Source organism: Myotis davidii, unplaced genomic scaffold, assembly GCF_000327345.1.
Source record: "Myotis davidii unplaced genomic scaffold, ASM32734v1 scaffold38, whole genome shotgun sequence".
In the NCBI taxonomy this organism is placed as follows: Eukaryota; Metazoa; Chordata; class Mammalia; order Chiroptera; family Vespertilionidae; genus Myotis; species Myotis davidii.
In genome coordinates, this window is record NW_006291383.1 from 7,000,889 (window position 1) to 7,015,273 (window position 14,385).

Sequence of the window (14,385 nt, forward strand, 5' to 3'; positions counted from 1 at the left end):
CTGATCTTAGAAAACAAATATTGTCTGACTCCATTTCTATGCGCAGTCAAATTCATAAAGACAGAAAGTAGAACAGTAGCTGAGGGAGGAGGATTGGAGAGTTATTGTTTAATGTGAATGTCCTTAATGCTATTAAACTGTACACTTAAAATGGTAAACTTTGTTATGTATGTATTACCATAATAATTAAAAAAAACCTAAATAAAACATATTAAGCAAATGAACAAAACAGTTACTTTTCAAAAATGAAAAAGAAAAACAAAGCTAAGGGACCTTTTAAGTTAAAAATAATAGAAATAAAGAAAATAAGCATCAGAAATCGGGGATTAATTGGTGAGCAGTACTATACTGGTAATTTCTAAATAGTTTCATTTACTGCTATGTGCAAAGATGGCAACAATATGAAAAGTCTATAGCAGAAAATATTCAAGAGGGTAATAGAAATACAAAATACTTAGTGAACACAAACTTATGGGCAGACCAACTCAAGAAATGGTAAGAACTGCACTTTTTGCTAATTCAGATCTTTTACATCAAAATCTTGGGATCAGTTTTTCTTTTAATCTACAATGTTTAGAAAACTTACAGGGCAGATTTTCCAGTGCGGGGATCTATATAGGTGGTTGTTCTTCTATTGTGGTCCACAAAATATGGAATTCCATCCACTGTGAATCTCATTTCCCAGCCTTCAGGTAAGGGCTTTTCATTTAATTGACTGAAGAACATAGGAAAAAATATAAACAAACAAAAATGTTAAAGAGTTGCTTGTCTGCCAAATACAGAAACTAAAAACACACATAAATGCAGTAGGAATCTTCTAGAAAACCATTTAGTCCAGTATACCCAGTTGTTTACTAGACCTGTTTACCTATATCCTCTTTATCCTATAAAGCATGTGAGCATGTCAACAGATCCATCAACCACCACTCAGTCTTCTCTTACCTACTTGACTTGTATTCCCCATCTACCTAATAACCCATCTAAACACCCCATGGTAACCAAGTTCTGCCTATTCTGCCTTAGATGTCTTCATGTTTGTCACTATTTTCAATCCCCTGCACCATCCTTACTCTGGCTTTATTCATCTCTCTTAAACTTTCACAACAGCCACCTAACTGGTTTTTCCTGCCTCTAGTCTCACTCTGGTCCTCCACTCGTTTATTTCATATTCCTGACAGAGCACTAAAATAGAGATCTTATCAAATCAGTTCTCTCCTTAAGGTGATATCACTGTTCACCACCAACAACGATCTAAACTGGATGTGAGGGTGACGTGGCTACATTTGTCACCCCATGGACAGGAGTTGAAGGCATTTAAGCTCACTGTTTTACAGAGCCACTGTTGGAGACAGGTATGTCATTTTCCTTAGGTATACTTTGGAAGAACAAAAGGCTAAGAACATTGCACAGAACAGTATTTTTTAAACTATGTCAAGAGGTTCAGAACATTTAGCTGTATTCACAGAACTGAGTGCAATGTCAGATAAAACAGACTACCAAAATTTAAAAAAAGATAACACTTCTCATTTGTTGTAATTGTATTTGCAAGACAGACTTAGTAACAAGTTGTTGTCTCAAAAACAAAACAAATGGAATAGAACTGGGTTATCCGTATTAAAACAGGATTCTAACTTTAGTTCTGAAACATTAAAGGAAAAGGGGGAACAAAAAAATGGTAGCAAATTACAGTAAGGCGACATGATCTAGTCTATCCTTAGAGATAGACAGAATTTTAAAGAGGAGTTAGAAGTGCTACTTTTTAAATTCTTCCTTTTTGGGAAATTAAAAATATTTTAAATACCACAACTCCATTTATAAAAAAGTTGTGATTTGTTGGTACCCAGAAATAGATTTTAAATTTAAAGCATGCCTTTAGAACAGCAGTTCTTAAAACTTTGAGCCATGAATGTATTAAGTGAAGAATTAATCAGACCTAAACAGATAGCCTTTGCCCTGGGCTACTGGGAGCTTATTTGCAGGCCTCTGGAATGTCCTGCCTGTCGGAATATCTTTGCTTGGAGGCTTTGAACACTCAGACAGTTAACAATGTATTTTCTGATGGAGACTTTGGAATATTCCACATAAGTCTGACGTCTGGCATAACTGAAAACTAAAGGTTTTAGCCCAAACTCTGGGAAAGGCCTGGCGAGTAAAGGTGAGCCACATAGGCAGTACACGATGGAGCCTTAATAAAAATTCTGGACACCAGAGACTCAGATGAGATTCCATGCTTAACAACACTCCACACATACTGTTTCACATTAATTCTGGGTGTTTGGAACCCTCTCAGATTCTTCTCTTTTCATCTCTTCCTTCTGTTAGGTCTAATTTGTATCCTTTTCCCTGAAATAATGTGCCTGAATACAAGAGGCTACAGTGAGTTCAAGTCTCTCTGAGTAATCAAACCTGAAAAGTGAGTGTGGGAACTTCCAAATTTGTAGCCAGTTGGTCCCATTTTATGGCTAATGTCTGAAGTGAGGGCAATCATGTGGAGACTGTGCTCTCTGACGGTATACCTAGCCAAATTTCTTGCAGAATGGAATCCTTCTGGCAGTCTGCTAAATGCATAGTATTACATATTGCTATAGGCTGTTTTATGTACCCCCTGCCCCTTCTGGCAGTCTGCTAAATGCATATTGCTATAGGCTGTTTTATGTACCCCCTGCAAACTCTTATGTTGAAGTCCTAACCTTCAATACCTCAGAATGTGACCTCATTTGGAAATCACTGCAGATGTACTTAATTCAAATGAAAATGGTGGGCCACTAATCGATTATGACTAGTAGCCTTATGAAAAGGGAAAATCTGAACAGACCGAGTGCCATTTCAAAACTGTAGTTATGCTACCACAAGCCAAGGAACCACCAGAAACTAAGAGAGAGGCCTGGAGCAGGCCCTTCCCTACCACCTTTAGAAGGGTAGCCTTCACAACACCTTGATCTTGTAGCTCCTCAACTATGAAACAAATTTCTGTTGTTTAAGCCACAAGTACTTTGTTCAGGCAGCCTTGGCCAATTAACACACACACCGTTACACAATGTTACAAAGAAAAGCAATTCTAGCCCTAACTGGTTTGGCTCAGTGGAAAAGCAATTCTATATACATAGTTATTAAACAGCAAAAAGACAAACTTACAATAGTAATGTAACTCTTATTAATATACTAGAGGCCTGATGCATGAAATTCATGCAAGAGTAGGTCTTCACAGCCCTGGTTGCCTTGGCCCTCGCGGCCCTGCTCCCTGCACACTGGTCGTCTGGAACGTCGTTCAGCTGTCAGGTCTAATTAGCATATTAGCTCTTTATTATATAGGATTAACTAGCTAATTATTGTAACGATGTATGTAAACAATATTTTGATATATCTGCAACAACTGCAGAATGATGATCTCTACTGGGGGTAAAGTCCTAGGTATTGCTAATTCTACTCTGGTTGTACCTTACAATCACAATGGAAATTCAGGTAACGGTTAATGAAACTGAATGTTTAATTTTTTTCTCCCTAAGTCACAAGCTCCCTAAATTTTATCCAGTGGATCCCAGGTTGCAAAACACTGTTTTAGAGTTACTTATCTGGTCTTACTAATAATAAACAGGCTTTTTTGAATACTTAAATGTATTGGCACAAGCCAGTGATTTCCCCCCCATACTCTCAAGAAATCCACATCCATTATATTAAATAGTTTAATTTTTTTCTCTTTATAAGATATGTGAATGAGTAATGTTTAAGGCCTCTGTGGAAAGAATATGTAACTGATCCTTTTCCTAACTGAATCAGAAACAGGGTACAATCTTTAAGAGTTATTTATAAACCAGTAAATGAAAGGTCTTACCCTTGACTTCTGGGGTCTTCCCATTGTGTAATACGAGTGTTGTGGTTGACAAAATATACTCTACCATTGCCGTCTGTTCTCTTTTCTTAAATTAAACAAACAAACAAAGCAAAGCATTAGAGCTGACATAGTCTTCTTCACTAAACTAAAATAATAAAATGAGCTGAATTTGCCCATTTCTCATTATACTGTTGATTTTGTAGTTTTTAAATCACAACTTTAAAAGGTTTATTATTTCACTAATAAATTTATATACACTAAAGTTATAAAAATATGATTACATCCTAGAAGCTAAACATAATTAATTCACAATGTCCTGCTCAAAGAATCTTTCTGCTCAATCCAACTAACAACAGCACTATTAATTAACCATTTTAACTTTTCAGAGATGACTTCATTTATCCTTAAAGTCTCATTGGGTAAGTGATTTTAGTTTATTTTGAAAAAAACAACAACAAAACACCTCAGTTATTTGCCCAAAATCTCAGAATTAAGTGGCAGTGACAGGATGGAAACTCAGTCCTTCATTCAGGGTTACCTCCCCTCCCCCCCATACTATACCATCTAATTTCTTAAAACATAATGGGGATAATATAACTTGTTGTTACATGTTTGGCATTATTCAACTAGGAAAGACATTGTTTCAAAATATGTCCTATTCCTTAATATACCCAGCTTCCAAATCCTAAATATCTATAGTAACTTCCTGCACAAGGGCTGGGCAGCAGGGCTCAGTTCTTTAATTTATTGCGTCTGAAGTTGCTGCTTGTCTTCCTCCCCCTGCCCCTTGCTTTAGGATTCTCCTTGTTTTCTTGTTCCTGTTCTAGAAATGTTCCCTGCTTCCCTGAGCTCTCATTAAGGTCGAGAAGACATGTGGAGTTATTTCCTCCTTTATTAACCGGATAGTTTTGAAATTTTAGTATTAATACTGTTCTGAACTATTCACACTTCTGTGCTCCATTACCAATTAATTCTTCAAAAGATAGGTCACTTCTTGTATCTGAATTTTTTAATTTGGCCAAGATGTCTCAAAATAAATAACTGAAGTATTACAGAGTATACATTCCATTCCAACTTTATGAAAAACATTTTCTAAAAATTAGCAATTTTCAAATGAAATTTTGAATTCAATTCCATGCTAAGAAGTCAGATTTTTTTCTCCTGTAGTTAAAAAAAGTTGTACCTATTTTTATTTGTTTTCTTATTTTTTTAAACTATATTTTTATTGCCCTACTGGTTTGGCAAAATGGTTAGAGCATTGGCCTTGGGACTGAAGGGACCTAGGTTTGAGTCGGTCAAGGGCACGTACCTCAGTTGCAGGCTTGATCCCCAGCCCTGGTCAGGGTTTGTGTGTGAAGCAACCAATCAATGTGCCTCTCTCACATCAATGTTTCTCTCTCTTCTCTGTCTCTCCCCCATCCTTCCATGCTCTCTAAAAATCAATGGGAAAATACCCTCAGGCAAGGATTAACAAGTATATATTACTGATTTCAGAATGGAAGGGAGAGGGAGAGCTAGAAACATCAATGATGAGAGAATCACTGATCAGATGCCTCCTGCATGCCCCCTACTGGGGGATCAAGCCAGCAACCCTGACTGGGTGAACCATGACTTCCTGGTTCATAGGTTGACACTCAACCACTAAGCAACACAAGCCAGGCTGTATCTATTTTTAAAATAACATTTATTTAGAGCCTTTGGATCTTTCTCTAAGCAAAGTATTGCAAGATGAGTTTTAGGCCAAATTATATAGCCTTGTCAAGTTAAAATTTGTTATTGCTTTTTTAAAATATATTTTTATTGATTTCAGAGAGGAAGGGAGAGGGGAGAGATATAAACATCAATGATGAAAGAGATTCAATGATTGGATGCCTCCTGCACACCCCTACTGGGGATCGAGCCCGTAACCCCGGCATGTGCCCTTGACCGGAATTGAACCCAGGACCCTTTAGTCCCCAGGCCGTCGCTCTATCCACTGAGTCAAACCAGCTAGGGCAAGTAAATATTTGTTAACTTTTAACAATATCTCTAGCACTGCTTCCATGATTTCATGTAGCAGTGATGATATGGGGGTTTAGAAGGGCATATTTTTCAGTATCATGAACCCACTCCTGACATATCAGTACTTTCTTCTTTTTTAAAAAAATGTATTTTTATTGATTTCAGAGAGGAAGGGAGAGGAAGGGAGAGATAAAAACATCAACAATAAGAGAGAATCTTTGGCTGCCTCTTGTATGCCCCCTACTGGGGATTGAGCCCGCAATCCAGGCATGTGCCCTTGACTGGAATCGAACCTGGGACCCTTCATTCCACAGGTCGATGCTCTATCCCCTGAGCCAAACCAGCAAGGGCCATATCAGTACTTTCTATTAGCTGAGACTAAAATGGAAACAGAACTCCAGGTGTGCATGAAATACAGAAAAATGGGACTCTGCATCTTGTGACAAAATGAATATTAACACTGGTTTTGCTGATCATGGCATCTTGAGTGTGGAAACATGTAATCAACTTTAAGATTGATTCTGAGGCAAAAAGAAGCACCCACTTACTACAGCTGGCTAAAGGCAACAAAGTAAGTTCATGTTCTTGGCAGTCACATTAAATTTTAAAAATTAAAATATATTTGCAGAATCTATAAATTTCTTGATTCCAAAGAATTTTGCAGAGTAATATTTTTCATCTAAAAGTAATATCCTAAGCATATATTCATCTTTTATCTGCCATGTAAGTTCAGATTTTAGGATGAGAGATTTTCTCTTCAAAAGCAAACATGAGGGGGAGAGATCAACCAAAGGACTTGTACGCATGCATATAAGCATAACCAAGGGACACAGACACCAGGGGAGTGGGGGCATGGGGGGGTGGAGGTAGGGACACATATGTAATACCTTAATCAAGAAAGAAAATTAAAGGATAAATGCAAGTATCAAAAAAAAAAGCAAACATGAGGCAAGATAAAGTTAATAGAAAACATATTTTCTATTATGTTCTAAGTATATACTGCTGATATAAGCATTTTTTAGAAGAAACTGAAAAAATTTCAAAGGTGGATGGATGTACTTGCAAATTGAAGGCTCGTCTGTTCAATGAGAGGAAGAACTGTGGCTGTAGAACTGATTTCTTTGTTGAAAAATCACATGATAAACAACACTGAAATTACTGAACATCAAATCTGAATGCACATCAGAACACTTCCTGACTTGATGAATAAAACAGTAAAAAGGAGAAGCTTCTTCTTGTTCTATGTATTCTTTCATAGCAACTCTCAAAATAAATAAATATCTTTATAATTGAAGGGTAAACCCAGCTACATAAAAAGGCCTGTTAGACTACATTTTTTGAACCAAAAGACTCCTTAACCAAAACTATTCTTCATTATCCAGCCTTTATAGTTTGCATGTGTTAAGAAAATCTTTTAAGACAATAATGTCTGTCCTAGCATTTAAAAGTCTGAAAAGGTGAGGAAATTAGATTTAAATATGTACGGTGTCACAAAAATAAGGCTGTCAATTTCATAACGTAAACACAGAATATAAACTGGGGTTTTATTTCCTGGGTCAATCCTGAGGATGTCATGTGGATCTCATCTGTCACAGTACCACAAATAAGGCATTTGCCCCCAAAGCAGACAGTCACAAGCAGTGCTCAGTCTGAGTAACAGAATGATCATGAACTCATTTAGGAAGGGGAGCACACTTCAATTTCAAGGACTGTGACACCTAAAAATAAGCAGAATGTATGTAAAACAAACCAGGTAACATTCTTATAACCTGGGTAAGCTGGGACTGGGTGTTTAGAGGAAGTAATTTAGGGAGATGATGGCTAAAGTAAAAATAAGAAAGATTCTGATAATGAGGATGATAAATACATAAGGCAAGACTAGCTGCAGAAAAAGCTTTTTGAAAAAAGGCAACAATGACTGTAATTCATGCTGCTATGAAGAAGCAGCAATTTTTCTTGCAGCTGCTCTGGAGGAGTAAAATGGTGTTTCTGACAAAAGCCATTGGGTCATGGTTTTTCTGTAATAAAATTAAAAGGATAAATACATATATCCTTTCAGTGCTTCAATTTCTCCTTTGCAACACAACATAGACAAACTCAAGAAATAAAGCGTTTCTTTAGTTTAGTTCATACAAAATCCATCCATTTCTGGGAATGCAATCTGACAGATCTTATTCAATATGCCTGATAAGGGCAACATCCCCTCTTCTAAAGTACCTTCATATCAACCATACACTGTCCATACTCCAAGGCTCCAACAGAGCCAAAAGACTCCTTAACAGTAACTACCCGGCTTTGGTGAAGACAGAAATTTACAATTTTCACATGTCCAGATTTTATTTCAAGCTGGTGATAATACAGTTATAAGTATGAACAATTATATTTTTTGATTCTCAGGAGCATTAAGGATAAATAACTGCTTAAGGGCAATGGGTTTTCTCAAAGGCAGGCTTATATTATACAGCTAGTATCATTTTTATTGACACATGAATTTTTTTCCTCCATCCCTCGGTAATGTAATGCTAAAGCAATCTATGTTAGGGACCAATGCTTCCCAATAAGACTATCTAGAAATACCACTTTCTGAAGTTACCCAAATATTCTGAAATATCTACAGCTGTTTCCATAACAAGCTTTTCTTTGCTGTTTTCCACTTTCTATATCCTCTTTGGCTTCTGTGAAAAACTGTTTCTACACCGCCATATAATACCTTCTGGAAAATTGCTACAGTGTTATGACATATAACACTATAAAACAGAATGTGGTGTATTAACAAAGTTTTAATAATGAAGTACCAAATGTACTCAGTAACAGAGCATGCTCATGTGATGTGCTAAATGGTATACAACACAAAGTCACCATCCTTACATGTGCCCCTTCCACTGTTTTTACAGGTAACATCAACTCAACCATACTCTGAACTGTCTTGGAGGCATCCATGTGATAAAAATATTATTTCTTAGGTTTTTTCTTTTGAAATATTATTCACAAGATGGGCAAAAGTCATTCAAAGAGCTGTAACCGGTTTGGCTCAGTGGATAGAGCGTCAGCCTGCGGACTGAAAGGTCCCAAGTTCGATACCCGTCAAGGGCATGTACCTTGGTTGCAGACACATCCCCAGTAGGGGGTGTGCAGGAGGCAGCTGATCAATGTTTCTAACTCTCTATCCCTCTCCCTTCCTCTCTGTAAAAAAAATCAATAAAATATATTTTTTAAAAAAGTCATTCAAAGAATCTCATAAACCTTCAACCAGTTTCTCCCAATGGTGACACCTTATATAGCAACTAGAGGCCCGGTGCATCAATTCATGCACCAGTGGGGCCCTCTCAGCCTGGCCTGCGGGATCAGGCCAAAACTAGCTCTCCAACATTCCCTAAGGCAGTGGTTCTCAACCTATGGGTCGCAACCCCTGAAAATACATCCTGCATATCAGATATTTACATTATGATTCATAACAGTAGCAAAATTACAGTTATGAAGTAGCAATGAAAATAATTTTATGGTTGGGGGTCACCACAACATGAGGAACTGTATTAAAGGGTTGTGGCATTAGGAAGGTTGAGAACCACTGCCGGGCCCAAGGGGTCCTGGATTACTAGCTGGCACAGGCCAGGCCGAGGGACCCCACTGGTGCACAATCGGGGCCGGGGAGGGATACTGGTGGTTGGCCAGCCGGGGAGGGACCGCGGAAGGGCTCCAGGACATGTCCAGTCCGTCTGGCTCAGTCCCAATCGGCCAGACCCCAGCAGCAAGCTAACCTACTGGTCAGAACATCTGCCCCATGGTGATCAGTGCACATCATAGTGAGTGATTGAGCAGCATTAGCATATTACGCTTTGATTGGTTGAATGGACGACCGGACACTGAGCATATTAGGCTTTTATTTTATATATATATGGCGCCTAATATGCAAATTGTCCCCTCAGGAGTTTGGGAGAGGTTCCAAGCTTGATCCCCAGTAGGGGCTGTAAAGGAGGCAGCCATTTGATGATTCTCTTCTCTCATCATTGGTATTTCTCTCTCTCTCTCCCTTTATCTCTCTGAAATCAATAAAAATACATTAAAAAGCAAACAAACAAAAAGAACTCTTCCACCACTACATAAGAACCACTTAAGTTACCTCCTGTATTTGTACAGTTATCTTTGGATCTTTCTTCTGGTACCTATTAATGTGTTTTGCATCTCTAAAGTTACGGCATTTTGAGAGTGTTATGTAAATTGAACCATACAGTACATAATCTTTTGAGATTGACTTTTTTCACTAAGCATTATGCCCTTGAGGTCCATCAGATTGCTATATGTAATAATCCATTTCTTTTTATAGCTGAGCAAAATATTTTTAACTTTAAAGGAATAAAATAATTCTAAATTCCAATAAAAGTTTACTATAATAAAAGGTCAACTTAGAATTTTGGGGCAATTTAATGCCTACTTGGCACTCTAAATTAAACCAACACATCCCAAAATATTCCCAGATATTAATTCAAGCAAGGACAAGATATCATCCACAAATATCTGAGTTTTAAAAAGACTAAATTCAACAAAAAAATGTATGTAACTTACCCCATCCAGGTGGCAGGGGACCAAGAGGATCAAATTCTTTATTTTGTGTTGTTGCAAACAAATCTTGATTCTAAAGAGAACAACAAAAAGGGTGAAATATTGGACTTGGACAACTTGAGAGCAACCTTGTAAGTTCTGATATGCTTTCCTGGCTTGTGCAACATAACACACTCTAACAGAGTTCACATCTTAGAGAAGTGTCACATGATCATGGATAAATGCCAAAACACTTTGGTGGAGAAAAAAAAAAATCCATGCAAACAATATTTAATGTTTCAAATTATTTGAAAATCAAATATTACAACTGCATAATCCTCATTCTCTCCCCCCCATGACCACTTTTTCCTTCTTAGCTACAAATCAGTAAGTTAAAAAAAATACTTCTGAGTAAGCAACAGTTTATTCTTGTATTATTAATTAATTATTGTATTAACAACTGTAAACCAATTTTTGCTCACACCTGTGTATAACCCCCCAAAAATCATTTATAAATAACAGTACTGAGTCATCAGAGAAAAGAAAAAAATCTTGTATTTCTTTTTTTCTCTATAAAGTTGCATATTTTTAATATATACTGTGTCAAATTAAAGTGCATATTGTAATGACTAAATCAACCACCAACATGACAACAAAAACACACACAAAGAAACATAACTAAAATGTCAAGAGCCATAAAGATAAAGTCATTAGAGGAGATAAAATTAAATGATACAAAATACTTGATTCAATCAGTCAAGAAAGGATAAATACAAGAAGTGGCAAATAAAAGCCAAATACCAAGATGATAGATTCAACACAAATACATAGAAATTTATAGTAAATGTTGATGAAATAAACTTCCCAATTAAAAAAGCAGATATTATCAGACTTGAGAAGAAAGCAAGAAGCAACTAGTATATGTTGTTTAAAATTACTAGTTGAGCTCAGTTGGTATGGTTGAGCATTGACCCATAAACCAGGAGGTCACGGTTCAATCTGCGGTCATGGCACATGCCTGGGGTGCGGGCTCAATCCCCAGTAGAAGGCATGCAGGAGGCAGCCAACCAATGATTCTCTTTCATCAAAAAATCTTGTATTTCTAACTCAAAAAGAGAGGATCACATACAGAACATAGTATATACAAAGAACTGTGGGAAGAGAATCAGTGGAGCAAGAACAGGTGGTCAAATGACTAAAAGGAAAGAATTCCAGTTGAAAGGAGTTGATAAGCCTAGAACTACATACAAGACTTAATCAGCCCTAACAGGTTTGGCTCAGTGGGTATAGTGTTGGCCTACAGACCAAAGGGTCCCGGGTTTGATTCTGGTCAAGGGCACATACCTTGGGTTGCAGACTTCTCCCTGGCCCAGGCCCTGGTCAGGGTTCCTGCAAGAGGCAACCAATCGATGTGTTTCTCCCACATCGATATTCCTGTCTTTCCCTCTCTCCTCCAATCTTTCTAAAAATCAATGGAAAAATATCCTCGGGTTAAAAGAAAAAAGAAAAAAAAGACGTAATCTGTCATCATTTCACCCATGTACTGTATTTTAGTATGCCTTTCTAAAATGTGTAAACAGTCCTAGCTGGTTTAGCTCAGCGAATAGAACGTCAGCCTGCGGACTGAAGGGTCCTAGTTTCGAATCTGATCAAGGGTTGCTATGCAGGAGGCAGCCAATCAATGATTCTCTCTCATCATTGATGTTTCTATCTCTCTCTCTCTCCCACTTCCTCTCTGAAATAAAAAAATATATTAAAAAAATAAAATAAAATGTGTAAACATATTCTTACATAACCACAATACGTTTACCACACTCAGCAAAATCAATGTTAATTGTATCACCTAGTACTCAATCCTTCATTAAATGCAGGATTGCTTATTCGTTCAAATCAGATGCAAAGTCATCACATTACATTTGGTCGATTCTTTTTCTCAATCTACAGTAGGTTCCCCCAATTGTTTTCTCCCATGTCACTGACTTATTGCAGAAACTGAGTTAACTGATTGAAAGTTTTAAAGCTTGGAAGAGAGATACTTGTTTCCGATATAACAGCTCTTGGAAGATAGACCTGTCAAGAACTGGTCTTGAGGGGACTGGGGGGAAAAAATAAAAAAATAAAAAGAACTGGTCTTGCTCTTCTTGCTAGATGCAATAATAAAAAGGAGTAAGAGTAGGGAGGCCAGGAAGAAACACTATAAAAGAACTGAACCCTGATTATAGAACATGTCTGAAAAGTTTGGCATATGAAAAACCATTTTGATTATTTTCTAATACCCAACCCTATCCCTCTGACTCTCCCTGGACAGATAAGCTGTGAAGCCATGGGCCAGGAAGAGTATCACAGTGTTACATCATCAACATACACATTCTGAGGTTAAAAATGCTCATATATGTATCTACTGCCCTGTAACCAGGGTCAGACAAAGGCAAATTCATATGCCCAATAACTAGACTTTCTCAGCAACACCCCATGAACCCATACTTTTTATGTAGTTGGTATTAAGAATATTCAATTCACCCTGGCTGGTGTGGCTCAGTTGAGTGTCATCCCCTGTGCGGAGAGGTCACCGGTTCCATTCCCAGTCAAGGCACATGCCCGGGTTGTAGGCTTGATCCTCAGTAGGGGGCATGCAAGAGGCAGCCTATCTATGTTTCTCTCTCATCAATGTTTCTATCTTACTCTCTTCGCCACCCCTCTCTCTATATATAAAATCAATTTAAAAGGTACTGGGAAAAAAAGGAATGTTAAATTCATTCAATTCAGTTCATGTCCCTGGCTAAGTTAAGGAAAACTAAAGTAAGTTCTTTATGATTTAAAACCATTCTATAGTAAGACATTCTGTAGCAAGAGCAAAAAGTAAGAATTTCAGAAAATTAGTCAAATTATTTTGAATAGGAGAAAAGAAAAACAAACAAAAAAATCATGGATATTGAGTAAAAGCTACAATTCAAGCAAAGTTCCAAAGACTTTGAGAATCAAATTGATCAGGTTTAAAATGAAACCATATACTGTAGGTGCTCCAGAAATTTGCTAATTTGCCTTTAATAGAATGTTTAAAAAGATTATGCACTGTAAAAGTGAGACAGAAGGTACATTTACAATTGGGAATGAGGGAAAGAAAACATGAAAACTAATACTTCTAAGCATATAGTATGTGCCAAAAACAAGAAAACTTATTTTACAGAATCCTCAAGAAAACCCCCTGAAGTAGTTATATGTATGTTATACAGTAACTAATGGCACGGATTCGCACACATTGAAAGGAAATTAATTAGAAGAAATATTTTTATATCGCTATTCGCCCTTTCTCTATAATAGAAGTGTCAACCAAATTCATGGTCGACAATGACAAATCAAAACACACCCATGTGTTTGGCGCCCGCGAGAGCTTTATATGTATTGCGCATGCACAAGTCAACTTAGCCTTTTATATATATAGAATAAACTTGTGTAGTTAGACCTGCTTTCTAATGTAGCTAAACATTTTCCAGTCCAGTGAAGCACCTCAACTTCTCTTTCAGTTAATTGTCAGAACCAGGCTACAAGCACGCGGGCACCTATGACCAGAAGGTGCAGGGGGGCAAGTAGCCAGTCCCCCGGGGACAGGGCCTTCCTCCTTTGCTGGCCCCACATCACCTCACACTTCTTTACATTCCTGGGCTCACTGGGGCAGAACTCAGACGCTGGGGTGGAGGGGCTGTGGGTGACTCCCAGACCTCCTCCTGCCTGGAGCCCCGGCACGCTCCTCTCCTACCCCAGGTGCAGTTTCCAGGCTGGGCTGTGGGCTGCATTTTGTGTCATGGGGTCTTGGCAGCATTGCTTATGATTTGGTAGGCTGTCGCTCCAGGGTGGTGGCAGGGCCTGTGTCCCACTTGGGGGAAGCCAAATTTCCTTTGTGGATATCATGGCAGCTCCTGCGTTGAGCGTCTGTCCCCTGCTGGTCAGTGCGTGTCATAGCAACTGGTCAGACACTTAGTATATTAGCCTTTTATATATATATATATATATAC

The 14,385-nt window shown here is 37.9% G+C and overlaps 1 protein-coding gene across 5 annotated transcripts in view; it reads right to left on the reverse strand.

Moving 5' to 3' along the window:
• ITCH (itchy E3 ubiquitin protein ligase) overlaps nt 1-14,385 on the reverse strand; it is a 120,935-nt gene that overhangs the window by 29,383 nt on the left and 77,167 nt on the right. For all 5 annotated transcript variants that reach the window (XM_015564486.1, XM_006764581.2, XM_015564485.1 and 2 more), the window contains 3 exons: nt 10,397-10,466; nt 3,833-3,917; nt 587-715 (listed from right to left, as the gene is read on the reverse strand). In XM_015564486.1, the coding sequence (XP_015419972.1) occupies nt 587-715; nt 3,833-3,917; nt 10,397-10,466 (284 nt within the window). The remainder of the gene's footprint in view (nt 1-586; nt 716-3,832; nt 3,918-10,396; nt 10,467-14,385) is intronic.